At 48.0% G+C, this 26,268-nt stretch overlaps 10 protein-coding genes across 10 annotated transcripts; 8 read left to right on the top strand and 2 right to left on the bottom strand.

Annotated features, from left to right (window-relative positions):
* Positions 1-67: 67 nt before the first annotated feature.
* On the top strand, positions 68-1,812 carry F4822DRAFT_407579 (FAD dependent oxidoreductase). The gene has a single exon (XM_051458508.1). The coding sequence runs from the start codon at positions 230-232 to the stop codon at positions 1,661-1,663; it is 1,434 nt and encodes a 477-aa protein (XP_051313559.1). The 5' UTR covers positions 68-229; the 3' UTR covers positions 1,664-1,812.
* Positions 1,813-1,940: 128 nt separating this feature from the next.
* Positions 1,941-3,448, top strand: F4822DRAFT_407578 (uncharacterized protein). The gene is made up of 3 exons (XM_051458507.1): positions 1,941-2,337; positions 2,393-2,721; positions 2,827-3,448. The coding sequence occupies exons 1-3, from the start codon at positions 2,095-2,097 to the stop codon at positions 3,245-3,247; spliced, it is 993 nt and encodes a 330-aa protein (XP_051313558.1). The 5' UTR covers positions 1,941-2,094; the 3' UTR covers positions 3,248-3,448.
* On the bottom strand, positions 3,449-5,473 carry F4822DRAFT_407576 (putative maleylacetate reductase). The gene has a single exon (XM_051458506.1). The coding sequence runs from the start codon at positions 4,813-4,815 to the stop codon at positions 3,742-3,744; it is 1,074 nt and encodes a 357-aa protein (XP_051313557.1). The 5' UTR covers positions 4,816-5,473; the 3' UTR covers positions 3,449-3,741.
* A 249-nt stretch (positions 5,474-5,722) lies between these two features.
* Positions 5,723-10,173, top strand: F4822DRAFT_407573 (uncharacterized protein). The gene is made up of 5 exons (XM_051458505.1): positions 5,723-5,982; positions 6,048-6,152; positions 6,213-6,499; positions 6,560-9,482; positions 9,543-10,173. Exons 1-5 carry the CDS (start codon positions 5,943-5,945, stop codon positions 9,716-9,718), a joined length of 3,531 nt encoding a protein of 1,176 aa, XP_051313556.1. The 5' UTR covers positions 5,723-5,942; the 3' UTR covers positions 9,719-10,173.
* Positions 10,174-10,328: 155 nt separating this feature from the next.
* On the top strand, positions 10,329-11,843 carry F4822DRAFT_407570 (putative adipose-regulatory protein-domain-containing protein). The gene is made up of 3 exons (XM_051458504.1): positions 10,329-10,507; positions 10,566-10,750; positions 10,825-11,843. The coding sequence occupies exons 1-3, from the start codon at positions 10,505-10,507 to the stop codon at positions 11,753-11,755; spliced, it is 1,119 nt and encodes a 372-aa protein (XP_051313555.1). The 5' UTR covers positions 10,329-10,504; the 3' UTR covers positions 11,756-11,843.
* Positions 11,844-13,260: 1,417 nt separating this feature from the next.
* F4822DRAFT_430525 (uncharacterized protein) lies at positions 13,261-15,109 on the top strand (the record flags this gene model as incomplete). The annotated part of the gene is made up of 3 exons (XM_051461313.1): positions 13,261-14,302; positions 14,355-14,719; positions 14,774-15,109. 3 exons carry the CDS (start codon positions 13,261-13,263, stop codon positions 15,107-15,109), a joined length of 1,743 nt encoding a protein of 580 aa, XP_051313554.1.
* Positions 15,110-16,167: 1,058 nt separating this feature from the next.
* On the top strand, positions 16,168-18,594 carry F4822DRAFT_292064 (beta-lactamase/transpeptidase-like protein). Its single transcript, XM_051455049.1, has 3 exons — positions 16,168-16,511; positions 16,819-17,894; positions 17,967-18,594. Exons 1-3 carry the CDS (start codon positions 16,257-16,259, stop codon positions 18,412-18,414), a joined length of 1,779 nt encoding a protein of 592 aa, XP_051313553.1. The 5' UTR covers positions 16,168-16,256; the 3' UTR covers positions 18,415-18,594.
* Positions 18,595-19,065: 471 nt separating this feature from the next.
* On the top strand, positions 19,066-20,219 carry F4822DRAFT_407565 (ESSS subunit of NADH:ubiquinone oxidoreductase-domain-containing protein). Its single transcript, XM_051458503.1, has 2 exons — positions 19,066-19,641; positions 19,823-20,219. Exons 1-2 carry the CDS (start codon positions 19,376-19,378, stop codon positions 19,899-19,901), a joined length of 345 nt encoding a protein of 114 aa, XP_051313552.1. The 5' UTR covers positions 19,066-19,375; the 3' UTR covers positions 19,902-20,219.
* Positions 20,220-22,078, bottom strand: F4822DRAFT_407563 (branched-chain-amino-acid aminotransferase). Its single transcript, XM_051458502.1, has 2 exons — positions 21,461-22,078; positions 20,220-21,401 (listed from the first exon to the last, which is right to left on the bottom strand). Exons 1-2 carry the CDS (start codon positions 21,687-21,689, stop codon positions 20,389-20,391), a joined length of 1,242 nt encoding a protein of 413 aa, XP_051313551.1. The 5' UTR covers positions 21,690-22,078; the 3' UTR covers positions 20,220-20,388.
* Positions 22,079-22,278: 200 nt separating this feature from the next.
* On the top strand, positions 22,279-26,183 carry F4822DRAFT_292037 (ARM repeat-containing protein). Its single transcript, XM_051455047.1, has 4 exons — positions 22,279-22,899; positions 22,980-23,404; positions 23,483-24,320; positions 24,411-26,183. The coding sequence occupies exons 1-4, from the start codon at positions 22,731-22,733 to the stop codon at positions 25,928-25,930; spliced, it is 2,952 nt and encodes a 983-aa protein (XP_051313550.1). The 5' UTR covers positions 22,279-22,730; the 3' UTR covers positions 25,931-26,183.
* The last annotated feature ends 85 nt before the right edge of the window (positions 26,184-26,268 follow it).

Below are 26,268 nucleotides of genomic sequence, written 5' to 3'. Positions count from 1 at the left end.
TTACGCCGTCACGTAGTATGATGCCTTAATACATGACGTAGTCCGCTTGCTTGAACCCCCACCATTGCCTAAGAAACAGCTAGCTATAGCACTCGCCTCTGCTATAGGTACGCATTTATAGGCAGTATACCGTAGCGATTGAAACTTCAAACTCCTCCACTACCTTCCAAGTAACTGTTCTAAGCGCTCCATTAGTGAAGTATTGACGACAGACCTGCTATTCAAATGAATGCTTAACCTCGCCCCAATCCGTCTCCTTAATACTACATCCATTCGCAAAATGTCAACCACGCCCAAAGACATCACAATAATAGGCGGCGGTATCATTGGATGCTGCACCGCTTACTTCCTCACCCGACACCCCTCATACTCACCAGAAACGCATCGCATAACCCTCCTCGAGGCCTCATCGAGCAATTCCGGCGGGCGCACCGCAGACAGCATCCAAGACCCAGCAACACTAGCCGACCCCGCGACCGCATCCAAAAAGAATCCCGCCCACGAAGGAATCGCAGGTGGCGCAAGTGGAAAGGCGGGCGGTTTACTCGCGCTATGGGCATTTCCACAAAATATCGTCCCATTGAGTTTTAAATTACACGATGAATTAGCGAAAGAACATGGTGGCGATAAGAGATGGGGATATAGACGGTGTTATGCGAGCCAGATCGATTGTCGCGCACGTTTACCACCGGGATTTAGTGGTGATGCGACGGGTGGGAAAGATCCCGTTAGCTCTGGCGCGGAACAGGGCTCGAAAGGATTGCATAAGGATCACAAGAAAGATGCTAAGGCGTTGCGAAAGCTAGGCGCTCCTGAGGACTTGGATTGGCTGGATACGGATGAGGCCTTGGCTGCGTACGAGGGAATGGGTACTCCGAAGGATACCGCGCAAGTCCATCCTGAGCTGTTCGCGCGAAGTATGGCTCAATTGGCCGAAGATAAGGGTGTTAAGATTGTGACAGGCGCAAGGGTTACAAACATCAACAAGACAGCAAATGGCGCAAGCGTGGAGAGTGTGACATATATAAAAGACGGCAAGGAAGAAACCCTACCCACAACAGATTGTGTAGTAGCCGCCGGACCATGGACGCGACGCCTCCTACCTAACATCCGTGTCAATGCAACTCGCGCGCATAGTGTTGTTATCAAGACACCGAAATCCGTATCCGCATATGCGCTTTTCACATCAATCATGCTTCCGCCCGGTTTTCCGACCCCGACGTTCAAGGATTCTAAGGGAACACCTTCGGCGCATCGGCCGCTTAGAGGCCAACAGATCGTCGAGCCTGAGATATACGCGCGACCCGATGGCACGGCGTATGCATGCGGGCCAACCGACGATACCGTCGAGTTGCCGTTGACGACTGCAGAGGTTGAAGTTGATGTTGCGCGATGCGAGGATATCATACATCAAATCGGCGGGATCAGCGATGAGTTGGGTAAAGATGGTGAGGTGCTTGCAAAGCAGGCTTGTTACCTACCCCAAGGAGGACCGTGGATAGGAGAAGTTGGAAGTACGAAAGGGCTTGTAGTGGCGGCAGGACATACGTGCTGGGGCATACAGAATGCGCCTGCGACGGGGAAGTTGGTGAGCGAGATTATACTTGATGGAAGGCCGAAGAGCGCGAGATTGGGCGGATGTGATCCCTCGCTGTCATTATGACCGGATTGGATGGGTGCGCTATGAGATAGGACGGCGTAGAGATCATACATAAGTGCTTAGAGGGATTGTAGATATAACTGAGCCTCTATCTTCAAGAGTTTATAAAACATTCCCCTGATCAAGGGTATACATATACTTATTCCACTTTATTCTTTTCATTGTTTTCTACACCATCTTAGCGATTAGAGCGTGATTTGAAAGTCTAGATGCATCGTAGATCTAAGTGGATCACCGTATACTATTACTCTAAGTCGCTCAATCCTAGCACGCCCTATTAGTCAATCGCACTCCGCTTCGGCTCCGTAGTCCGATATATACCTGGAGTACCATCAACTATTCCGACCCCTTTATCAACTTCCACGATAACTACGCATCATTTATAGCCTAAATTATAATATCGTCATAGCGGACTGAGAATCTCCCAATTCACAATGGCCTCAGCATCCGCCACAAACACTCCACTGCCAGATTTGCGCATAGGATGGATCGGCCTAGGTAGTATGGGCGGCGCAATGGCTAAGAACATCCACAAATACCTCTTATCTCAAGGGCGTCAACCAATACGCTTCTTCAACCGAACAGCTTCACGTGGTGATGCGCTCGAGGCCATCGGAGGTATCCGATGTAAGGATGTAACACAAGTCGCCCGCGAAAGCGATGTGATTTTCATATCTGTGAGTCATCCCCATACCCCCAAAATCCAATCCGCCTTTCTAACCATATAAACAGGCTAGCGATGATAAAGCCGTAAAGTCAATAGTATACCAGATTCTAGATTTAGGGGATGTAGCAGACAAGATCGTGGTTGATACTACTACTATTCATCCCGATACTACTAAGGAGCTTGCTGCGAAGCTAAGTAATAAGGGTGCTGGGTTCGCTGCTACGCCTGTTTTCGGCGCGACGCCGGTGGCGGAGGAAGGGCGGTTGCTAGTTGCGTTTGGAGGTTCGACGGCTGTGTATGAGAAGGTGGCGCCTTTCCTTAAGGATGTTATTGCACGGGAAGTTTTGGTTGTGGGTGAGAAGCCGGAGAAGGCGAGTTTATTGAAGACTACGGGGTGCGTTACTACCTACTTACCAAGTCCCCCTATTTTGGAGACGCATTGCCCTACCAATTAAGCTTAAAAGGGGCCAAGGTGACATTCACTAAAGCCTAACTACAGAAACTTCTTAATGGCCGGCCTTATGGAGCTCATAGCCGAAGGCCACGTCTTCGCCGAGAAAACCGGACTCGGTTCCGCGGCTCTGGAACGGCTTCTAGAACTAAACTTCGGGCCCGTCGCATACTCCGACTCGGTACGCATGACGACCGGCGTGTACGCGCCTGGTAGAGACCAAGCGCCGTGGTCGGATCTCGATCTAGGGCTCAAAGATGTTGGGCATGGAATTGACTGTGCTGGGCGCACGGGCGTTGAGTTGAAGGTCGCTAATGTGGCATTTGAGAATATGAAAAGGGCGAAGGAATATTCGGACAAGAATGGTGGGAGGAAGTTAGATTCGTCGTCGTTGTATGGCATTGTAAGAGAGCAGGCGGGTTTGGATTTTCGAACGGAAGTTGTGCAAAAGAGAGACGAGGAAAAATAATTTCGGAGTACATCCGAAATACTCTTTTGCTTGTGGTCCTATGTGTCGGATGTATGCCGACGCCATATTACTAGTCGTATAGAAGAATTCCATTTTTCGGAGGTGTTCCGATGCTATTTCACCACAAGATGTAGAAGATTGGAGACGGCGCATGGGTACCTATGTATATGAATTAAAAGACGAATTTCATATTTATTTAATCCTTCCTAATATTCTCTTTAAATAGCGACACTATACCAGTGGTTCCAACCACTCGTGAGAGCAGTTCTACAGAAAGGACGCTATTGTCCTACACGAGGGTTAGGGTTGATGCAAAGTTGGGGTTGGGGTTAAAGGTAACGCCGAGGTTAAGGGTTAGGGGTAGGGTAAACTCGTTTGTGTCGTTAGAGCACTACCGCTTCTAGGACGGCCAAAGAGGACAATTCAATTGGATTTCGAAAAACTCCAATACTTTTCTAGGATACACTATGATTGGTTTTTGGATTTTTGTCCTTTCACAAATCAGCTCTCGCATCTTCACCAGCCCAAGCTCGGCGGATCAACTCCCTTATAGGCCCCCTTTCAATAGGCCGAGGGTTCCAATAAGGGTTGCTCACGGCTATATCCGCTGCTTTGTCGATGTCGCTTTCCTTCATCCCCAAGGCTTTCAACCCCCTTTCGACTTTCAACTTCTGCAGGAGAATATTCAATCCTCTTGTCGCATCTCCTTCGCTTTCTGGCAATGCCTCAGCCAATGCCTTCATCGCCTGGGGAACATTCGGGGCATTATATGAAAGCGCATGAGGTAGGACTATAGTATGAGTATCAGAGTGCGGAAGGTTAAAGCTGCCTCCTAGAGTATGACAAAGCTTATGGTGAATTGACATCCCGACGCTGCCGAGACAAGTTCCACATAGCCATGCACCATAGAGTGCGGATGACCGTGCTTCCTGCGAAGATGGGTCTGAGACCAAAGTAGGAAGAGAATTTGCGAGAGCTTTCACTCCCTCTTGAGCGAAAAGATTAATGATGGGATTTGTATTGCGAGCGTATAATGCTTCAACAGCATGCGCAATAGCATTAACACCACTAGTAGCTGAAAGCCCAACCGGAAGGGTCATGGTAAGGTCAACATCATAGACGACAGCACTCGGCAATATCTTCGGATCGGACTTTGTCGTCTTTCTCCCTGCATCTGTCTCGCCCACAATTGGTGTCACCTCGCTACCAGCGTATGTTGTGGGGATTGTCAAGTGGAAGAGATCGGTTCGAATGCTTAATGCTTTGCCCAACCCGACGGTGCTTCCGCCGCCAATGGAGACAATGGAGTCGGCCCCAGAGGATTTGACTTGCTCGAGTGCCTTTTCCGTTACCTCTACAGGAGTATGCATTGTCGCCTCGGTGAATACACCGGCGACGACATCTCCTAGAACGCTTTCGAGTAAATCGATATGTCCGACTTGCTGTGGTGTGCTAAGGAGAAACGGCTTAGACACTTTTGCTCTCGCGAGCTCATCCGGTACCTTTTTTATAGTACCACTTCCGAAAACAATTCGGGCAGGATTTCCGTTGTATTCGAAGCTGTCCATATTGAGGTAAAACTGTTCCGTTCAGATATGGTATTTCTTAGAATAGTTCTTTACTATGATTGATGGTATTTCGACAACTACAATAATCGGGGTAGATATCCTACTTATCCGATTTGATTTGTATTGGGCCCTTACTTACCGTAGCGGGCAAACGGATTCCCTCAACTGTAGAGAATATCGACCGGTAATAAGTGCCGACGCCACTTGATGCAATGGCTTTGTTCGTTAGAGGGCCGTTCCCCGCATCGGAGAGCGAAGGGATCTCGCACGAAAATAAGCTACTCGTCATCATATAACCGAAAGAATTCGAGTCATCTGGAAAGAAGAAAAGAAACAGAAAAATTAGATCTAGTGACAATGGAATGTCTTGGACTAGATACATTTTCTCAGTGATATCAACCACTATGATAGCATCATGGTAGTGATATGAATTCCAATACTCGGAAACCTAAGATGCGCAATTACAGCCATAAGATCGAATATTCTCTAGTAGAAACTTGATGAATAAAGCAATTCAGGAAAATGATCAACTCCTGAGAAATAAATGCCAGTATAACATGTCAGAGTAGTATTTAAAGTAACCGAATCAATATGGCATCTCATAGATCATCTCTTGATACAGATTAATTGATTTGGGGACGCGAAAAGGTGAAACAATTTAGAGCTGAAAACCTGGAGTTAAAGCACCAAAGCTTGCTAAATTGTGAGGAAATAGAACCCTGTTATTGGCTACTTCACTGGGCTTAGCGCCGGAACGACCCAGCCACCCCACAAATGTTAGGTCGGATCACCCCAATCATTTAAGCTTAGGATCCGTCGCTCGGGCAACTCAATTGCAGCTTAGCATCTGTAAACAATTCTTTCCAAGTTTTGTGTGCTGCGCCTTTCTAGTTGGGTCCTCTTGCCAATTGAACCTTACCGTACATACACTTTCAACGTTTTTCCTACATTCCTCGGAAGTCGATACCACCGTTTAACTTTCACATTAGCCAAAATTTTAATCTCGAGACATTTTTGAAGCGATCGATAATCGAAATACCACAATCGCGCCGGCACCGGGTTCATTAATATTTTTCACCGGTCATCGCACACAATTACTCTCAACTTTTACACGAGAATAGGGGAGGATGCCCGCGGCCATAGATGGCCCGACAGTTGCTCTGTCGTGTATGTTCCCAAGGCCCAATTCACAAATACGGCGTGGAATACAGAATACTAATTTATAAAACCAGTCGCCAACAACTTCTGGGGCAAAGATGACGCCGGTGTAGGTCCATTGCTCGATCGCATGGCCTCTGCGAAGCAGACCAGCGACGAGCTCAGATCTTTTTATAGCGGTAAGCACCTCAATTGACATTTATATTCCCAAGCATAAGCTAACAATTGTACTACAACAGCTCGCTCCTCCATCGAAGACGAATACGCACGCAAACTCATGTCGCTATGCCGAAAGCCGCTAGGTACTCACGAGATGGGAAGCCTAAGATTGTCTCTAGATACCGTACGAGGAGAAATCGAGTCGATGGCCAAACAACATGCAAACATAGCTGCCCAAATGAAAACCGAATTGGAAGAGCCGTTAGCTGCTTTCGCTGGAGGGATGAAAGAAAGGCGGAAGATCGTCCAAAATACGGTGGAAAAATTGCTCAAGATCAAAATACAACAAACCAATCAGGTCAACAAGGTGAGTAGTGTAATCATTTTCTAACCATACTAGTGCAAGTTCTGACACTATTGCTGCTAGACTCGTGACCGTTATGAGAACGATTGCTTGAAAATTAAGGGCTATCTTGCCCAAGGTCACATGGTCATGGGCCAGGAGGAACGAAAAAACAAGGCCAGATTAGAAAAGACACAGATCAGCCTCGCTACATCCAACACGGAATATGAAAATGCAGTGAAGGTGCTCGAAGAAACAACCGCCAGGTGGAACAGAGAATGGAAGGCCGCCGCCGATAAGTTCCAAGACCTAGAGGAGGAGAGATTGGATTTCACAAAGAGTAGCTTATGGACATTTGCCAATATCGCCTCGACTGTTTGTGTTAGCGATGACGCATCATGCGAGAAGATCCGCCTGTCTCTTGAGAATATGGACGTCGAGAAGGATATCATCAACTTCATCAGTGAAAGGGGCACTGGTCAAGAAATTCCCGACCCGCCCAAGTATATCAACTTCTGCCGTGGTGATGTAGAAGACCATCATTCTGAGGTTTCAGACGATGAGAATTATTCGGTGGCACAATTCCCACGAAGTATCAATCCTGCTTTCCGTACCTCCTCACCGCAGCCATCGACCTTCGAGTCGCATCACGACCCTAATTCAGCTCTCGCTAGAGACCTAGCGCATCAGGAACCACCCGCCCCTGCTGCCAGAGAGCCGGCGATAGCCTCACAAAAGACATCAGGCGCAGTTGTCTCCCAACAAGACCAACGGCAAAGAGGTGCTATACAGCAACAGCAGCAGCAGCAGCAATACCCGAGGAGTATCAATCCCGGATTCCGTGCTCCTTCACCTCAGCCATCCACCTACGAATCTCATCATGATCCCAATTCTGCCCTTGCCCGGGACCTTCAACGTCGCGACCTTGATCCTCCTGCTCCTCGAGATTTACGTCGCAACGACACGAATCCCCCATATTCTCGAGAACTGCAACGCAGTGAACCTAATTCCTCATACTCTAGAGATTTACAACGCATTGAGATTAATCCAGCTTATTCTCGTGATCTCACCCCCCGCGACTTACAGCCTCGAGATTTAACACCCCGCGAACTTCAAACCCGGGACCTACAGCCACGGGAACTCCAAACTCGCGATTTACAACCTCGAGAATTACAAACTCGGGATATACAGGCTCGAGATTTACAGCGTCACGAGCCAGAACTCTCTCTCACTAGAGACCTGCAGCGCCACGACCCTAGCCCACTCACCCCGCGGGATATGGCTCGTAGCGAACCTCCCATTTCCAGCAAAGAGCCAATTGGTTTACCACAGAAAGCCTCAGGATCTGTAGTAGCCCCACAAGAACGACGACAAGGAAGCACCAGTACACAGCAGTACGACGCCTCTCAATTTGCAGCGGTTCCACACGACCCATATCCTATGGACGGGATGACTATGCTGTGTCGTACAGACGGTATGAACTCTGCAACCAGCTCCAACCTGTCAGCACGGCCATCAAGCCGTGATGATAACAGCGAATATTCGAACCCGACGTCGTTCTCTAGTCAAGAACCACCGAGCGGCAAGGTATCACCTATAAAACAGGAGCCAGTAGTAGTAGCGCAGCCAGAAAAGCGCATGATGAAGAAAAAGAGCGGCTTCTTCCAGAACCATAGTCCATTCCGTAGGAAGAGTGTTAAGGACATACAACAGCCGCAACAGTCATCGAATCGAAACACCTGGGGCCCTGTGGCTACCACGTCTTCCCAGAGCACTCCTATTTCTCGACGTCCCCAAGTTTATCAACCCCCAGAGCCTCAAACCGTAATTCCAGACAGGATAGAAAAGACAGCTAGCCCTGAGCCTATCGAGGCCAATGCAAGTCTAGCCCTGAATATTGGGCAAAATGTGTTTCCTGTGGCCAATACAGATAAGCGCAAGAAGGCTGCTGCTGCTGAGAGTGAGCCTGCTCCTCGGGAGCAAGATCCTATTGCCGCAGCTCTTGCGGAACTCAAGGGTGTTGGTGTTGGTGGTAATAAGCAAGCTGTAGGAAGGATTTCAGCAGATCACTATCATGGCATTGCTACGCCTCAGCCGGACCGACCTGCACCAGAGAGGACCATACCCGATCGAACTGCGCCCGACCGATCTCCTGCCATGTCCCGATCCGTCCCTGTCCCTAGAGCGAGCACTGATGCGGCTGCAGGTATGAGAGGAACACCGCCACCGTCGTATGATCAACAAGTGCAGAGGCTGGGAGTCCCTCCTCCAGCTGTTACTTCCAAGGCAATGCAAGAGGCATCGCGGAAGTATGTGGAACAGACGAGAGACATTTTTAGTGCAAGACGTCCGGGATCTGGTGTCTACAGCCATTCTTTTAACAGCAGTACCTCTTCTCGACCTGCGACCAGAGGCAACGAGATGCCCCGCGCAGCATCACCAGCAGCCCCGCGCAGCGCTTCCCCACAACCGCAGGCTAGAACCCACCAAGAAACGCGGCAAAGCCAAAGCTACCGCTCAGCGTCACCAAACCCTTACAGCAGCAGCCAGACACGTAACTCACCAGCGGCTTCACCAAGTTCATATGGCGGTAGTCGACAACGGGAGTCTCCAGCGGCATCGCCGAGTTCTTATGGTGCCTCGCGCAACTCGCCGCAGGCGACTATGTCTGTTAAACGTGGCTCGGAGTCAGGATATTACGGACACAATTCTCCCAATAACTCGATAAGAGCGACATCCCCATCGCCATACAGAGGCGATTACAGCCGACCAACTAGTAGGGCCGGAGAAATGGCTATGCAGCTTGCCCCAGTCAACGGAGAAGGATCTGTCTACGGATCGATGCGTGGAAGAGGTAATGGAAGACCTGATACAAGTTCCAGTTCACGAGCCATGACTTTCTATGATGGACGAGACCCTGTAGCAGAGACTTCAAGACAACGAAGTAAAAGTGTTGCGGATCCGAGCAGACAGTACACACCGGATGGCCGTGCTATTCTACATTATGGTAAGCCTTATTCCCAAGTATCGACTACGATATTTAGTATAGAAACTAACATTCTTACAGCTCGAGCACTATACATGTACCAAGCAGCAATTCCCGAAGAGTTAGGGTTCGCCAAAGGCGATACTCTAGCTGTTCTTCGACACCAGGACGATGGATGGTGGGAGGCCGAGATTCACTCGGGACAAGGCGTTGGCAGAGGTGGGCTGGTGCCTAGTAATTATCTGCAACCTTGTTAAAATTCATCATAAGGGGGGTCATTGGTTTTGCTCTTGCTCTTGGTTGACGAGACAAAGATTCATACGACTCATGAAAGTTAATACTGCTTCAGATGTTTCGGTGGGATATGTGAATAGGCATGTCGCGGGGAGGTGATGGACAACATATGGTGTCTTATAAGCAGGCAGGCGAGCAGGTATATGGGTGCTTTTTTACTTCTTTTTTTATGAGTTCTTGGTCATTTCTTCTTGCTAAAGCAGGCTTGCACCTTGCATGTGTTCAGGAGAGCATTCTGTGTAAGTCATTATTCTTTGCCAATTTCAAGGCAGGGCAATCATTCAAGGATTGGGGAGTTTTAACGAGATTGCATTTTAATATATATACCACATAAACCAGTCCTGTTCGTTCGATTTATTGCGATATGTCATGAATTTTGAGATTGAACCATTGTGTAGAAATAAGGAAAAGATAAGATGAAGAACCTCAAATTTGAAAAGTTCCTCGACAATGAACTTCGTAGGCTTAGTCAGCAGCGCCATGACGTCGATGGTCCCCCGAGGGGCTGGCACGGAAGCGGCACGTCGGTCGCCAAGAACTCCGTCGCTAGTAACAGAAACCAAAACATCGTCACATGCTTTCCACCTATTCTACCCAGGGCATCTTCTAACTTTCCTTTTGCAACTAACACTACTGCTGCTACTGCTGCTTCTTTAGCTTCTTCGTCTTTTAGTGCTTCATCTGAAGAACGACATTCTGATCGACCGAGAGGTTTGGCGCCCAAGGGCGCTTCTGCCTCGCGAGGGAAAATGGTGAGTTATACCTGTATGAACATACAATTTATCTGGGGCTAATATCATCATGAAATAGCAATACGTAAAAGGCTCCTATAGAGCTGCGACATCGCCAGCAGCTCAGAGAACGTATTTGAGCGCTGCATTATTTGGGGCCGCATCCTTGGCGCTATTGTGCATCGCTGCTTTGGCTTATCCCATCTTCTACTACAATTACGTGCCTAAGAAGCTTATATCGATCCCGGTGCATTTACAATATGAGTAAGGGCTTTTTTATCTTTTTAATTGTTACTTCATAATTGGCGATATTAGTTAATATGTGATCCCGTACATAGCTCCGGTATTAATCCATATGGCGTCGCATCACTTTCCTCGAGCCTCATGCTCGAGCAGGCTTACGACGTATCGATAGAACTCACAGTGCCGCGGTCTCCCTCGAATCTCCAAAAGGGAAACTTCATGGTCGCTCTATTCGCGATGAAATCCGTGCCGGATAATCGCGCGTTCGCATTTTCTTTCTCAGCTGCGACCGAGGACCCTTACGCCCACCTAAAGGAAGATAATGTCGTTTTTATGAGTCGTCGGCCTACGTTGATCCCGTACGAAGACCCGCTCGTAAGTACAGCATCACGCGTCATGTTTTTGCTATATCACATATTCTACCCCGGAGCTTCGGAGCAGACGACACTCACGATTCCGATGGGCGAGTTAGTCGAATTCAGAAATGTATTGCCGCTTAGTATCCTACTCGATGTGCAGGCCGGGCAGACGCTTCAGGTATATTCGGCTACAGTCACGCTTGTCGCTCGTTTAACGGGGATTCGTTGGGCGATGTACAATCACCGGATTATCTCATTTGTCGTGTGTACGACTGTCTTCTGGATTGCGGAGATGATATTCACGGGGCTGGCATGGTTAATATTAAGCCACTTCATGAGTCGAAAACCTGATGGAGCCGGAGAAATTGGGCAGGATATTGTTGCTGGTGGTCCTTGGATGGGTCCACCTCCTAAGGGTATGCCACATGATGAAACGGGGGATTCGGATAGTGATGGAGATTCAGAAGTTAAGAAAGAGGAAGACGACGACGACGATGATGTGGAAGTCAAAGAAGAGACCCCGGAGCGAGAGACCTTGGTGGATCAGCCGGCGGACGATGAGGAAGATGGTGATGATGTCTGGAGAGAGTCAGGTGCTGGGACAAGTTACAGTCACGAGAAGGAGGGAAGTCTGCGTAGACGATCGTCACGAGGAGGAAAGTCTTGATTGATTGATGGCATGGGATACTCGGACGTAGAGTAGATGTTCTTGGTCACCCATTTATTCTATTTAATATGAAGTTATTTCACCATTATTTCGATCCGGAATATTCTGCCCAAGTAATTATCTTTGAAAAGTACAGATCTAGTTACATATAAAATATGTACGTAGGGAGTCTCGTGCCATCGAAGTGCATGTAATAGATATTGTACCTGTGAATTTCAACCAATTGGAAAGCCGGGGTGGGATTTCATGTACAGTACCTAGGTACCTAGATACCTTTCCGTCGCCTTTAAACCTTGATAGCAGTTGAACAGCGTAGCAACCTTTGACGTGTTCAGGTGACGAGGGGGTTCCAAAACGGCGGCTCGACCAATTAAAATGATTCAGTGTCCCCCGCCATGGAGCATGGTTGACAACCGAACCAGGACTCGACTGGGTCTTTGACTTTCTTTCGTTACAACATCTTTCTCTCGACTTTTTTCACCACCGACAAAAAGACGTGCAATGCCAACTTACATAAAAAAAAGGACAATAGGTCGCATTATCACTGATTCCACTGATTGAAATTCGCATACACTCAAATATTATTTATAAAAAAGAGTGTTGTTCACATACGATAACTAACAAGAAGTGTATTTAATCGTGCACAATTCGTAACAAGCGAGTGCAAGAGGGAGAGTCTTCAACGCACGCAAATCCCACCGCCAAAGAGCATTTGAACCCGGTACGGTACGATATTCGTGGTGTACATACACAGTACGGTACCTACATTACAATACCACACATTAAGGCCCGGTTTGCACGGCATACTCTTACTCGCTCGACTTAAGTAACTCGTGACTTGGATCAGGCTTGATTCAAACACCAAAAGAAGAAATTCAATACAATAAAAATTCCCCATACGCCCAAGACAATTCCTACTGGCTCTGCGATTCGAGACCCAAATGCCTGCGGGACATATGCAGCATTGGGGCTGATGATTCTTACAGTACAGTGTTTTTTTAGTACCTAGGTAGCTAGTGAGAGGACCTGGAAATTCACCTACACTACCTACCTACCTAAACCAGGACTACCTAGCACACCGCCGAGGGAGGAAGTGTGCAAATTGCCTTCTTTTATTTTATCATTATTATTTTTATTTTTTTACTGCCCAAGCTAGCTAGGACCTACCTAGAACCTTACCTCTTCTCTATCTTCCATTCATTTCCTCGCCTTACACTACATTCATTACTTACCTCGTTGCCACGAATTATTCCCCATTTCGAGACGATCCCACCTACAACCGAAACTCGAACGGGGCCAAGTTTCCACAGTATCAATACTTAGTGAAGCTTGGTTTCTTAACAAACAGCTACTGGAACTTTTCCCTCCCCAACATAGCTCGAGTTAACTCTCCACCGCCTCCCGGAATTTCTTCCCTTTGCACGCGATAAAGAAAAAAAACGAGTCGACCGCTTCTTCACCATACCTACAATTCTCTCTATTATCACGCCTAATTCTCACTCACGATGCCCTGCTTTAAGGGCATCGCAGTTAGCATTCATGCGAACTCTGCCCCACTCCCGGAATACGGTCTGCAGAAGCAATCTCGTCTCTCTCGCATCAGCACCTACATACCTGTTCCGCAACCTCAGCTAAACCCGGAGACATCTAAACATGAAGCAGCCAAATTCGCAATCTCAATCACCTTACTGACGCCCAATCACCCGATTCCCTACACGACTCCGAAACCAACCGCTGCGAATCCCCACCCGAGACCCCTCTACGCGGGGCCTCTTCCGTCGTCGACTTCTGATCCCTCCAAGCATGCCAACACCGTAACCCCGTATATCCCTATGACAAATTCCGAAAACGAAACTATCGCTGCATATATCTATTTTGACGGACGAGCTAAAGAGGAGGTCGCTACTCTATTACGGCCAGGAGAAGAAACCTGGGTTAACAGCCGTTGGGTACAAGTTCCTGACAGTGAAGGCGGTGGCTTAGCCGAGCGAGAATTCCTGTTCCGCGAGGTCGGTTTAGAAAGATGGCTCAACGGATTAGACCTTAAAGGCCACGATGCCGCAGAAAAGGTTGAGAAACGAAGACAGAAGTTCGAGAGACGTCACCGCCGGCATAGATCTACGCCCCACGGTGGTGAAATGGAAGCGGAGAAGACTACAAAGACTCGAGATACTCTAGCCTACGGTGCGGACGACCAATCCCCTCTAGGAAGCCCCGACGACTCGGGTGACGATTCTATGTCTGATGACGACGAACCTCCTGAAGCTACCGGTCAAATTAAAGTGGCTATGTTCCGAGTGATTGCCTCTGGAGAAATTAAGAAGGGAGAGTATTCACCTCAGTTCGATGCCCACGACGATGATGACGAAAGTGATGCCGAAAACAAGGGGGGTAGCAATGGGGCTATCGATGCGGACGTCGAGCACACCACTAGTTTTGCTAAGCCGAAGACTCTGGATCCGAAGACTATCAGTACTCAGACAGTGACTGGGATCGACGGTCCCGACAAACCATATGCGGTTTTCACCTTCTTCTACCGTGGCCAACGTAAGTAACTTTTTTGGATGTGATTTGTAGTTAGATGCTGACATTAAAACAGGCCAACTTACTAAGATGGGATTGTTCCCCGGCGCCAAAAACGACCAAAAAGCACCGGGTGCTAAGAGACGATCTACTCAACTAGATTTCTCTGGCCTCGGCCCATTGAAATCTACTGGTACCGTTGGATTCTCCGCTTTTAGAGATCAAGGGGCCGAAAAAGCCAAGAGACGCAAGGCTCGGAGGAAGAGCAGCAGCGCAAACAACGGCAACCTTATGGACGAAGATAGTGATGACGATGATGATAACGATGTTGATCCCCTTACCAAGATGCAGGAGAATGACGACAAGGACGTCAAGACCCATCTGGCACCAGAAGATGCCAAGGTAACCGGGGAATTACAAGCTGGTATTGACCGGATTCGCGTAAGTTTTGTCAGCCTCATAAATACTACAATTATGCTAACAATTGCATTACAGCTCAAGCGACAGCATTCAACGGAACCCGATGCTTCCGGTGCATCAAGCTCGAGAGTATCACCTGGTGCAGGCGCTAACGCTGGGGAATCCACACCCACGGAATCGTCATCAAGCAATCAAGCCGTTCCTAATTCGGTAGCAAACCTACTTTCTCAAGCTTTCAACGGAGATACGACTATTGGAAGTCCCTTAAAGAAGCAACGAGCAGACGATGAGACGCCAGACCGTTCTATAGGCTTCCCGTCTGCCTTAGGCGATGTATTAGGTAGAGCTACAGCGGACCAACAGAAGAAGGAAGCACAATCTTCGGCCCCAGTCGAGGATGAGGTACTGTAGTTCGGCTATCACTTCCTGGCGGGGACAGGGCTATAGGGTATCAACCCCGATAGCATCGGCTACGAAATGGATGCTACCTAGTTGTTTCGGGTATTTACGAAGCACTGAAGAAATGAGTAATGACAGCTTGCAGGGGAGCAGGCGAGCCAAAGGGGGGATTATTTTGGAGTAGGAAAAACGAAGGGTATTGAGATTTTGCCGACTCATGTAGCAGTGTGTTGTTTGTTCACGGAACATACCGACATTTTGCTAGCAGCGTATACGAAAAGCCACCGCACCACTCAGCCAGATACCAATAACGATAGTATCCTGAGGCGAATATACCCGATGATCACGTACGTATGACAAGGTCTCACAGGAAAAAGGAGGCTTCCACTTGGCCGGACCATTTCGATTAGATTTTGTTGGCTAGGTGGCGATGGTACGCACGTTTGGTCATGGGTGGTTGACTACTTACATGGTGCTTTTAAAATTAAACACTTTGGTGATGGTGGTGGTAGAGGCGGTAGATGATGACAATGGCGGGCTATGTGGATAGGTGGATTCGTTTCTATGTGCGATTCGTTTATAGAGAAAATACCCGAACAACAATACTAAATAAACAGACAACAATAAAAGAGTTGAGCCAGCAACTGCGAGGTTGTAGGGGCTTTCTATTTTAATGATGGGATGATGATTTTGTGGTTGTGTTTTAGTGTGTATGTTGTAGTTGATGGTTTGGATGAAGACTTGTGTTGCCGGGAAGGGACGATATTCGTCTCTTCCTTGGCTAAGTGTCTAGCTACATAATGTATGAATATCTATCACATAGAAATATCCTATTTATCTCCCTTTTTCCTGCTCAAATAAGTACCAATATGCTGGAGGAAGTGAGGCTCCCCCAACCTCCCCTATTACGTCTATTACGCCGCATACAGTGCACTGCGGGGTTCGCCCAAGCCACTAATTACTACCTAGAAGTGCACTAAGATCCTTCTAAGCCGCCTATCTCTCCCTGGTATGATGCCGCATTAAAATGTAAATCAAACGTCTCATTCATATTTATACTCGTAGATATCAAAATTATATTTTGGGGGGCTCGCAATCCCACGGACAACTCAAAGGAGCATACCTTGATTAGTCGTATCTGTCCTGCCTGTCCGCTGATATGAGGCTCCCGCTTGAGCGCGGGGCGGCTTTGCTTGTCCTACCCACGGCTTTTGCGCTCGACCAACCTGCAAATTTTGGACGGAGAGAGGAACAGAGAGTCCTATCTGCAGGAAATGGAGTAAGTGGCGGTGGTAAAGGGAGAAATTACCCGTTGGGTGATAAGTTTAAGGAATTCGCGGAAGCATCGCTCGAGCGCTGGCGTGTACCAGGCGTGGCGGTGGGCGTTGTTGATGGGGTAGATATTTGGACTGAGGTGAGTTGTTCTTGGAGATTTTGTTGAATTCTTGTTTTGAGTTGGTTGTTGACTATCTGAGGTGCTCTGTATTTGATATAAAAGAGGGATCTACAACTTTATGGACTTTGTGATAAAGAGAAGAGTTCATGGCGAAATCATTATTTGATTGGTTTCAGTTATTTGAGAGTGATCAAATTTGTGGTTAGGGGTTGGGATATGAGTTATCAAGTATACCATATCATATTGTGTTAAGGGAATGAGGCGCATAAAGATTCCACTTTAGATATCAATCATAAATCCAACACAGAGCTAACATAACACATAGGGCTACGGCATCGGCACCTTCCCCTCAAAGCCCGTAACACCATCAACACTCTTTTACACCGGAAGCACAACCAAAGCCTTCACAGCCGCCACCGTATCCCTCCTAATCGCCTCCGGAAACTTCACCCCCGAAGGATCCCCACTCTCCTGGCAAACCCCCATCTCACACCTAATCCGAGACGACTTCGTCCTCCCCCCAGGCAACGAATGGGCACAGACCCATCTCACACTCGAAGACGCACTATCCCACCGCACCGGTTTCCCGCGGCACGATAAAGCACTAGGCCAATACTACGGACCCGATCACCATCGGGGTACCGTGCGCGATGTAGTACGCAGTTTTAGATACTTGCCACCTGTTACGGAACCTAGGACTCGGTGGCGGTATTGCAATCTCATGTACATGGTCGTGTCGCACGTTGTGCAGACGTTGACCGGGCAGTGGTTGGGGGATACGATGCGTGAGCGTATTTGGGAGCCGTTGGGGATGGTGGGGACGTATTTTAGTGTGGAGGAAGCGTTGGATAATGGGGAGGATGTTGCTGCGGGGTATTATTGGGATTATTCGAATTTTGAGAATGGGAGTGTGGAAGGGAAGGGGAAGGGGTTTGTTGAGGTTCCGAAAGAAAGCTTGTATCTCGCTAGTGGTGCTGGTGGGATTGTTAGTAATGTACAGGATTACACGCGTTGGATACAGTGTTTGATACGGGGAGATCGGACCAGTCGTAATGAGAGCGTGGAGAATGGATGTGAGGTTTTACCGAAGGAGGCGCATTTGGAGTTGAAGTTACCGCGTATTGTTATGGCGCATGAGAATCAGTTGATGTATGACTCTTCGCTGGCTTATGCGTTGGGTTGGGAGGTTGGTACGTATAAGGGGCATCGAATCTTCACGCATAGTGGAGGTATGGAGGCGTATGGTGCTGAGGTGTACTTTCTCCCGGATCTGGAGTATGGTGTCGTGACGCTTGGGAATACGGCGCAGACGAGTAATTTTGTAGGATGGGATATCTCGTGGAAGCTTATTGATAATAAGCTGGATATTCCGGAGGAAGAGAGGTTCGAATATACTGAGCAGTAAGTTTCCTATGAGAGGCTCCATCATCCTGGGCCTTTTCGGGCTTTATTGGTACTAACAATTACGAATAGGGTCAATGAAATCTTAAAGAGCCAGCTCAAGTTACCCGAGACAGCGGTAGATGACTTATACCCGGATCGAGCAGATCCCCCGCTTCCTCGAGCACTCCCACTCGAGGACTACGTCGGTGTTTATTATCACCCGGCCTACCAGAACGTCACACTCGAGCTGATTGGTAAGGATGAAGTCTCTGGGAGTTGGCCAAGGATAGGAGGAAAGAAGAGTGAACTCAAGGCCATTCGCGATAACATGGAGTGGCAGATGACATTTGAATTCGGACATGTGTCGGGCGAATACTGGGTGGTTATCGTGGATTCTTTGTATGTGGCCAATGGGCTTGCTAGGCAACTAGCTCGTGCTGAGTTTGAGGTTGGGGCAAAGGGTAAGGTCGAGAAGTTGAAGATGGAGTTCTTTGAAAATGGGAGTGAAGGTGCAATTGTGTTCGATAAAATAGCATGATACGATAGAGATTCGGTTCATATTTAGCACATAGAAAGGAAATTAAAGTACACCGCACTTAAAAGTAGAACGATATCCAATATTAATATATCTAAAGCTACACTATCATTCAATTCCTCAGTAACAGGCTCAAGATCTACGCCACATATACGCGATGACATCAGAGGCCTTCGCAACGCATGTGTACACCCGCGATCTTCATCAACAGAATCGGGAATCTAAAATGAATTAGCAATGCTATACCGAGCCAAGAATTGCAAGATATTTGAATGGGTTTAATTGAGTCAGACTGTTGAGCTTGATGATGATTGAATCCACATGATGGTTCAGTTGGCTGTTCTTAGAAGTGTTTGGTCATCATTAAAGATGGAGAAAGGAAATGTAATTAGAAAATAAATAACTTACACTTGCTGCCGATACCCGAATACGTTCAAAAACTCCGGGTATTAACGATTGATGTCGCGGTAAGTGGCATAAAGGTCTCGGGAAGAAACAGATTGATGGTTTGTCCAGGACAAAGAAATTTATTTTCAGTGACGAAAATAAATAGGTGGAGGTCGGGGATGCCAAGCCGAGTAACCCGACTGCCCGACAAGAACGAAGTTTTCCCGGTTTCGGTCACGTGGCGAATCATAGTAGGGGGGACCCACTTGATTAGTACAATTCACTTTGCTCTAAGTCGCTCAACCGACTTCACCGAATTGAACCTTCGCAGCCAGCACCTTCAAACGAAACTACTACGAGGAACGATCCCAATCTCCACTCCACCTCGGACAACCTACGATCTACATCATCTGCCCGACCATACCCCCCTCTTTCGGCAACCTACGATCGATTGATTTAGGGAAGAACAACCAAACATAAGAGGAAGGGAAAAAAGAGTAATAGGGAGGTCTAGATAAAAGACAACTCCCCTCATCAAACCTCAATTCCTACAACCAACCAACCCCAAACCGATACCATGCCCGCCGTCCGACCAAACGCTGCCGTGCGGGCTACGCGCGCCCTACAGAAGCAACAATCATCCACACCAATCCGAACTTTCTCAGCGACATCTCGAGCGCCCGCTTCCCACGGTCCGCAATACGACCCCCCGACCGGTTGGTTGTTCGGCGTCAAGCCCGGCGAGAAGTACCAGAAGGAAGGCTGGGAGGGCCCATTCATCTACGGTTTCTGCGGTAGCATTCTCGTAGCTGCTATCGCTTACGGATTCAAGCCTGATACCTCGTGAGTGCTTTTTATGTTTAGATGTGGGATGGGGAAGAGGGGCGAATGCGTGGGTGGATTGAGTGGAATACAGTACTCGTGTTTTCTATTGGGTGGCGGATTGAGTCACCACACGACATTCCCTATCGATCACCATGTTTTCTCAATTTTATAAGTATTTAGCTAACCACTTCATTTCTAGTATACAAACGTGGGCTCTAGAAGAAGCGCGACGAAGGTTAGAGGCCGAAGGTATTCTCGAAGACCCCGAGAAGAAATAGTGATGATGGATAGATAAACCTTCACACCTACACAACCATAGAGAATGATCCACAGGAATGGAATTCTGGTACAAATAACAGGATCGAGATTTGTCACCTTGTACATGAAACACATCCCCGGCTTTCCTTGCTTTTTATTTTACACTTCCGTCCATCTTGGCGGAGGGATCAGCTTCGATTAGAGAAACCCCATCATCATAGACGGATCGCCTCCAAGCTGGTGAGGCGGCTTAACTACTACCTACATACAAGCTGCAATTGAATTTTGTGTACCACGCGTTATGATACCCTTCCCATTGGGATGTTATCGGTCTTTATTGGGAAGTCTCAAATTGTCATGTTCGATATATGTTCAAAATCAATGATTTTTTGATGGTCTAGGTAAGTACGCCGCCACGCCATTTCTAACTACAATACGCCATCTATGTGAACCACGGTGGCTTGAAAATGCTAAACCTCCTGCCTCTATTTCACCCCAGTATTCCCCTTATAAGCAAAGGTGACTCCATTCATGTTCTTCGTCTCCGTACTGTCTTGCCTCAATCCAGTCCTTCATCTTGGAAGCAATCTCACCCGACTCCTCGTTCTCGCTCAATCCGCAATCTACCAATTGGCCCTTCCAGCTAATCTTGCGGACGGGGCTCACAATGGCGGCAGTGCCCGCGCCGAAAACCTCAATCAATCGGCCCTCAAGCGAGGCGTCATACAATTGTTGCATAGTAATCTTGCGCTCCGAAATCAACCAGCCCTCAGGCGCCAACTTCTCGCGCGCCAGACTCAACACCGAGTCTCGTGTTACACCCTCAAGAATAGTACCATCAAGGGGCGCAGTAATAAGTTCCTTCTGACCCGTCTCTTTATCCTTGATAGCGACAAACAAGTTCATGGCACCGACCTCAGTGACATACTCTTCAGGTCCGAATAACCAGAGGTTTTGCTGGAAACCACGCTTCGCGGCTTCGATCTGTGGGACGATGCATGGCGCGTAGTTGGCGCCGAGTTTCTTGTCGCCGACACCGCCGGGCCATGCGCGCACGGCTAGGTTGGTGGCTTCGAGCGAGATTGCTTTGAAGCCGGTGGGGTAGTATGGGCCTACCGGGGATGCGATTACGAAAAGTAGGGCGGAACCCGGGGGTCCTAGGCCCAGGGTTCGCTGGGTGCCGATGAGAGTTGGGCGGAGGTATAATGAGTATCCCTTTTGGCTAGGAATAAAGCGTTCCTCGAGCTTGGCGAATTTGGAGAGTAACTCGATCATTGCCGTGGATGAGAAGGTGGGGAGTGCGATGCGGGCCGCGGATTTGTTGAGACGTTCCATGTTCTTGTCGGGGCGGAAAAGACGGATTTGCCCTTGTGAATCCCGGTATGCTTTCATGCCTTCGAAACATTCGAAGGCGTAGTGGAATACGCAGGTTGCGGGGTCGAGGGAGAGGTTTTGGTATGGCTGTATTTGAGGCGCGAGCCAGCCGTCGGATTGGGTCCATTCGATGGTTATCATATGGTCTAAGAACAAGGGAGGTTAGGTTATGTAGTGAAGTTTAGGTATAGAATCATAAGCGAACCTGTGAATTCCCTTCCGAAGATAAGCTGTGAGGGGTCCTTGGGTGTCTTCGGCGATTGTGTCTTGGTAATAGCCAACTTCGTGGGGTCTATGTCTATGGGTTTCGCAGACGAAGCCGCCTCGGGCTGAATGCTATACCATCTTTGTGTCTGCTGTAGCGCATATGATGAACGAGCAGCAATGGGTGCTCGGAGAGCTCTCCCGCATCTTGGGAGTAGTTGACGAAGCATGTTGTATGATATGCTACTCTCTAGTTACGAATGGAGTCGGTGTACACAACACAGAAAAGAAGGCAAGAAAATGAAGGAGAGTGAGAGGGGAGATGGTCTAATATGCCTTCTTCGATTGAAAACCAGTTGTTACTTTCTTTGACTCAATTTCCTACCAAAGAGAAGGGACGGGGCCGGGCAATGACCTGATTAATAAAACGGCCCCAATTCGCCTTTGTAGCGTCAGTTACAAGCTAAGCTGGGAGATCTATCTATTATTACCGACCGCGAACTCGACTCAATTTCCGACTTAGAGGAGAAAAAAAGTGCGGATCCCGACTGGATGGACAAGCGATCTCGGAGGGCGCTAAATCCCATGTAAGATAGTGGATATAAGGGAGCTCCGTACCTGCACCGAATCAACGGATAACCAATCGTAAGCTAGCGTAGTATCCTTTCATGTATGACGGACAATGGTGCTAAACCTAATCTAACCCTTGCCACGTTTATGTAAGCTAAAGAAGTTGGAGAGCCTGGAACAGTCGTGGCTTTATAGCTAGCTGTCTCCGTTGCACCGCCACGTGGATAAGAGGGAGGAACAACGAACAAGGGTCCCCTGAATGTCAGGCAAGAGCTTCCCAGCTTGGCGCGTTGCGTTGATTTCCACATGCAGATAGATAATACTTAAATCATTAAATCTTAAAAGAAGCGAAACTTGTTCCAAAAAAGAACACCTCGTGCCTACTTCGACCCGTACGTCATTTTACGAAGCGCGTTAATTACGATACCCCTTTTTTCGCAACGGTGGAAGATAAGGTAGACGTTGAGTCTATCCGTCTTATTATCATACTATCATCGGATACGTTGCCGATTAGCCCGAACGAGACCTACCCGCCGCCTAGTTACCCGAGATTCAAACTCAACACATAATAAAGGAAGAGGAAGTTAGAGTACAAGCAGAACAACGAAGAACAACGAAATCGCAAGACACATGTCTCTCTTTTTATAACAACACTACGATATGAGGGTCGCTAGCTGTCGCATAATACTTCGTCGCCAATCATGTTCTCCTCGCTGAAGAGCTTTTCCTCCAACATCAACTCCAACTACTCCGTCTCGCAGACTATAACATCCACAGCTGGTCCGTGGAAGATATACGATGCGAAGAAGAAGTCGACTGGGAAGACATATTCTGTGTTTGTCTTTGAGAGAAAGTCGTTAGAGTCGCATGGTAAGAAAATCTTGGGATATTGGACGGGATAATTGGGCGCATAGGGGAATATGGTAGCAAATACTGATTATATGGTGCAGGCGGCTCCTTAGGTCGATCAGGCGCAGCAGCCTTCAAGCGCTCCGTAGACGAGGTGACGGAACGTTTAAAGAAAGAGGCCTCCTCTCTTGCCAGACTGCGACACCCAAGCATCCTAGAACTTGTCGAACCCGTTGAAGAAACTAGATCAGGTCTACAGTTCGTTACCGAACCCGTAACTACGTCACTAGCGAGTCTATTACAAGAGAAAGATGACCAAGAGAGAGCAGGTGGGGTCGGAGGTCGCTCCAGTCGATATGTTACAGAAGACTCCGACGGTACTAGACGCAGACGGGAACTAGAGATCGATGAGCTTGAGATTCAGAAGGGTTTGCTTCAGATTAGCAAGGCTCTAGAATTCCTCCATGAGAACGCCGGTCTCGTCCATGCGAATTTAACTCCAGACGCTGTGCTGATCAATTCTAAGGTGGGTCTAGACTATTTCCATTGATATCAGGTCCCCTTTTCAACGTACTTATGGAGTTAATTGCTAAAACAAATACAGTCCGATTGGAAAGTTAGTGGTCTCTCTTTCTGTAGTCCGCCGGAGAACTCGACAAAAGCAACATCAGTTCAACCTATTAGTCTTTCCGAAGTTCTCAATCTAGACCCCCGGTTACCTCGCCATGTACAAATCAATCTTGATTTTACTTCACCAGACTTCGTCCTGGATAATAATCTCACATCTTCTGCCGACATGTTCTCACTCGGACTTTTATGTGTTGCCTTATATAACTCACCTCATCGATCACCTATAGAAAGTAGTGGTAGCATCTCGGCTTATAAAAGGTTGTTTACGTCATCTTCGACTGTGCCGTCTTCTGGGAATGGATTTCTATCGAAGAGGCCACTGCCAAGAGATCTATCGGCGCACGTACTACCACGACTAATTACACGACGTCCTGCGCAGCGCATGACGGCTCGAGAGTTCCAGGAGAGCGAATACTTTGACAATATCTTGGTGTCGACAATTCGATTTTTGGATGCTTTCCCAGCCAAGACCCCTAATGAAAAGGCTCAGTTTATGAGGGGTCTTAACAAGGTCTTACCGTCCTTCCCGAAGTCGGTTATGGAAAAGAAAGTCCTACCGGCATTGCTAGAAGAGCTCAAAGACAAAGATCTTCTGTCGCTCATCCTTCAGAATGTCTTCAAGATTATGGATCTGTTACCATCGTCGAGACGAGCGTTTTCGGAGAAGATACGACCGAGAATTAAGGAGATTTTCGTTGTGAATGCCAAGCAGACGCAAGAGAAGGATCCAGCCAGGGATGCCGGTTTAATGGTTGTTTTGGAAAATACGAGTCAGATAGCTGAAAACTCATCTGGCAAGGAGTTCAAAGATGGTGAGTTTATGGTTTTATACCCGCCTCACCCACCGCGTCTCACGGATTTCGCTGCTTCATACAATTACATAGACTAACGACCCTGTTCAGATGTGTTACCGATCATTTTGGCAGCTATTGAGTCGCCGACGCCCTCACTCGTCGATGCCGCTTTGCGCGGCCTACCGGTCGTTTTGCCGGTTCTAGACTTCAGCACTATCAAGAACGAATTGTTCCCAGTCATCGCTGCCGTCTTTAGCAAAACAAGCAGCTTAGCCATAAAGGTTCGCGGCTGTCGAGCTTTTGTCATACTTTGTGGCGGCTCGAATGAGTATTCCTCAGCCGATGACGGACTTGACGGCTTGGGACCTGAGAAGAAAAAGACTTCGTCGTCGAGTGCTCTAGACAAGTACACCATGCAAGAGAAAATTATCCCACTTATAAAAGCCATCAAAACCAAAGAGCCGGCAGTTATGATGGCCGCCTTAGATGTTCTACGAGTTGTAGGCGATAATGCCGACGCCGACTTTGTAGCCATGGATATCCTACCCATCCTCTGGAGTATGAGTCTAGGTCCTTTGTTAGACCTCAAGCAATTCCAATCATTTATGGGATTAATCAAATCACTCTCCAAGAAAGTCGAGGAAGAACAAATGAAGAAATTACAAGAACTTTCGGTCGTGAATGGAGGAGCGAGGGCTGCGACTCCTAATGACGATTTCATAGGATTTGGGGGTGTTACTGGGACGACATTTGATTCCACAAACGGTGCTACAGAAGATGATTTCGAGCGGCTCGTCAAGGGGAAAGTCACCCGAACCTCGAGCGATCCAATGGACGCAAATTGGGATGTGGCGCCAGCATCAGCCGCTGCCTCAACAGTCACCTCGCCGCCGATTAAATCACCCCAATTTTCTTGGTCAACGCCAAGCCCTACCGCTACTACTATTGCTCCTCGACCCGGTCAATTTGGTGCTACCCAAGCCCAACCCACTTTCAGAACAGTCACGCCGGATCTCGCTCAGTTCGGAACATTAACCCCTTCATCTACGCAATACTCCCAACCTCTACAACCCTCAACAGGAAATACTACCAATGCGCCAACTATACCGCAAAACTCATCCGCGGTCAATTGGTCCACTACCACTGCGGCAACGGCCAATCCATGGGCTTCCAGTTCATCTACCCCGATGTCACCGCCGGCCCCATCATTCGGTGCAGTGACATCAGGGATGTCAAATATGAATCTTGGTCAATCAAGACCAACTATGAGCCAATCATCTTCCTTTTCTCTCCCTCCACCACCATCTAGGGGAAGTGGCACACCAACAGGATTCAGCTTACCTCCGCCACCAGGAGCTCAAAGACAGAGTTCAACGTCGCCATTCGGTCAGCCATCCAGTGGTTTTGGTGCCACATCTCACCAACCAACTGGAAGCATGGGCAGCATGATGAATTCAGGAATGGGGAGCATGAATAGGAGTATGAACAGCATGAACAGCATGAGTAGCATGAGTAGCATGATGGGCGGTATGAACACTATGACACCAAGCCAACCTGCGCCACAGCCACAACAACAGCAACAGCAACCCCAGAGGTCGGGCTTGGATAAGTATGAGAGTTTGCTGTAGGGAGATCATGTAGAAATTCTAATGTCATAATATTGGTGTCGATAGGCATGTGTTACGTTCGATATTAAAGAATCATCTAGGCAATTTACGTTCCCAAATATGGGCTCCCCGAAATGTTGACACGCGGGTACCTAAATGGTTCGTCCCTCCAAAGGATACCTTAATTTACATCTCTATTTCATCAACGCGGTAGCCCAGCGCCCTAGGATTTTATGCCGCCACTTACGACGCACTCTGATGTGATCAAGTCTTGATTGGTTACTGTAGATGTGTGGCGCAGATATGCATATTCACAGCCCGTATTGTGCCACTCTATGCGCAGATGAGATGTTTTTATA

This window comes from Hypoxylon trugodes (assembly GCF_022578975.1).
Source record: "Hypoxylon trugodes strain CBS 135444 unplaced genomic scaffold F4822scaffold_6, whole genome shotgun sequence".
Classification (NCBI taxonomy): Eukaryota; Fungi; Ascomycota; class Sordariomycetes; order Xylariales; family Hypoxylaceae; genus Hypoxylon; species Hypoxylon trugodes.
Note: the sequence above shows the minus strand (reverse complement) of the source record. Positions and strands in the feature narration are given on the sequence as shown.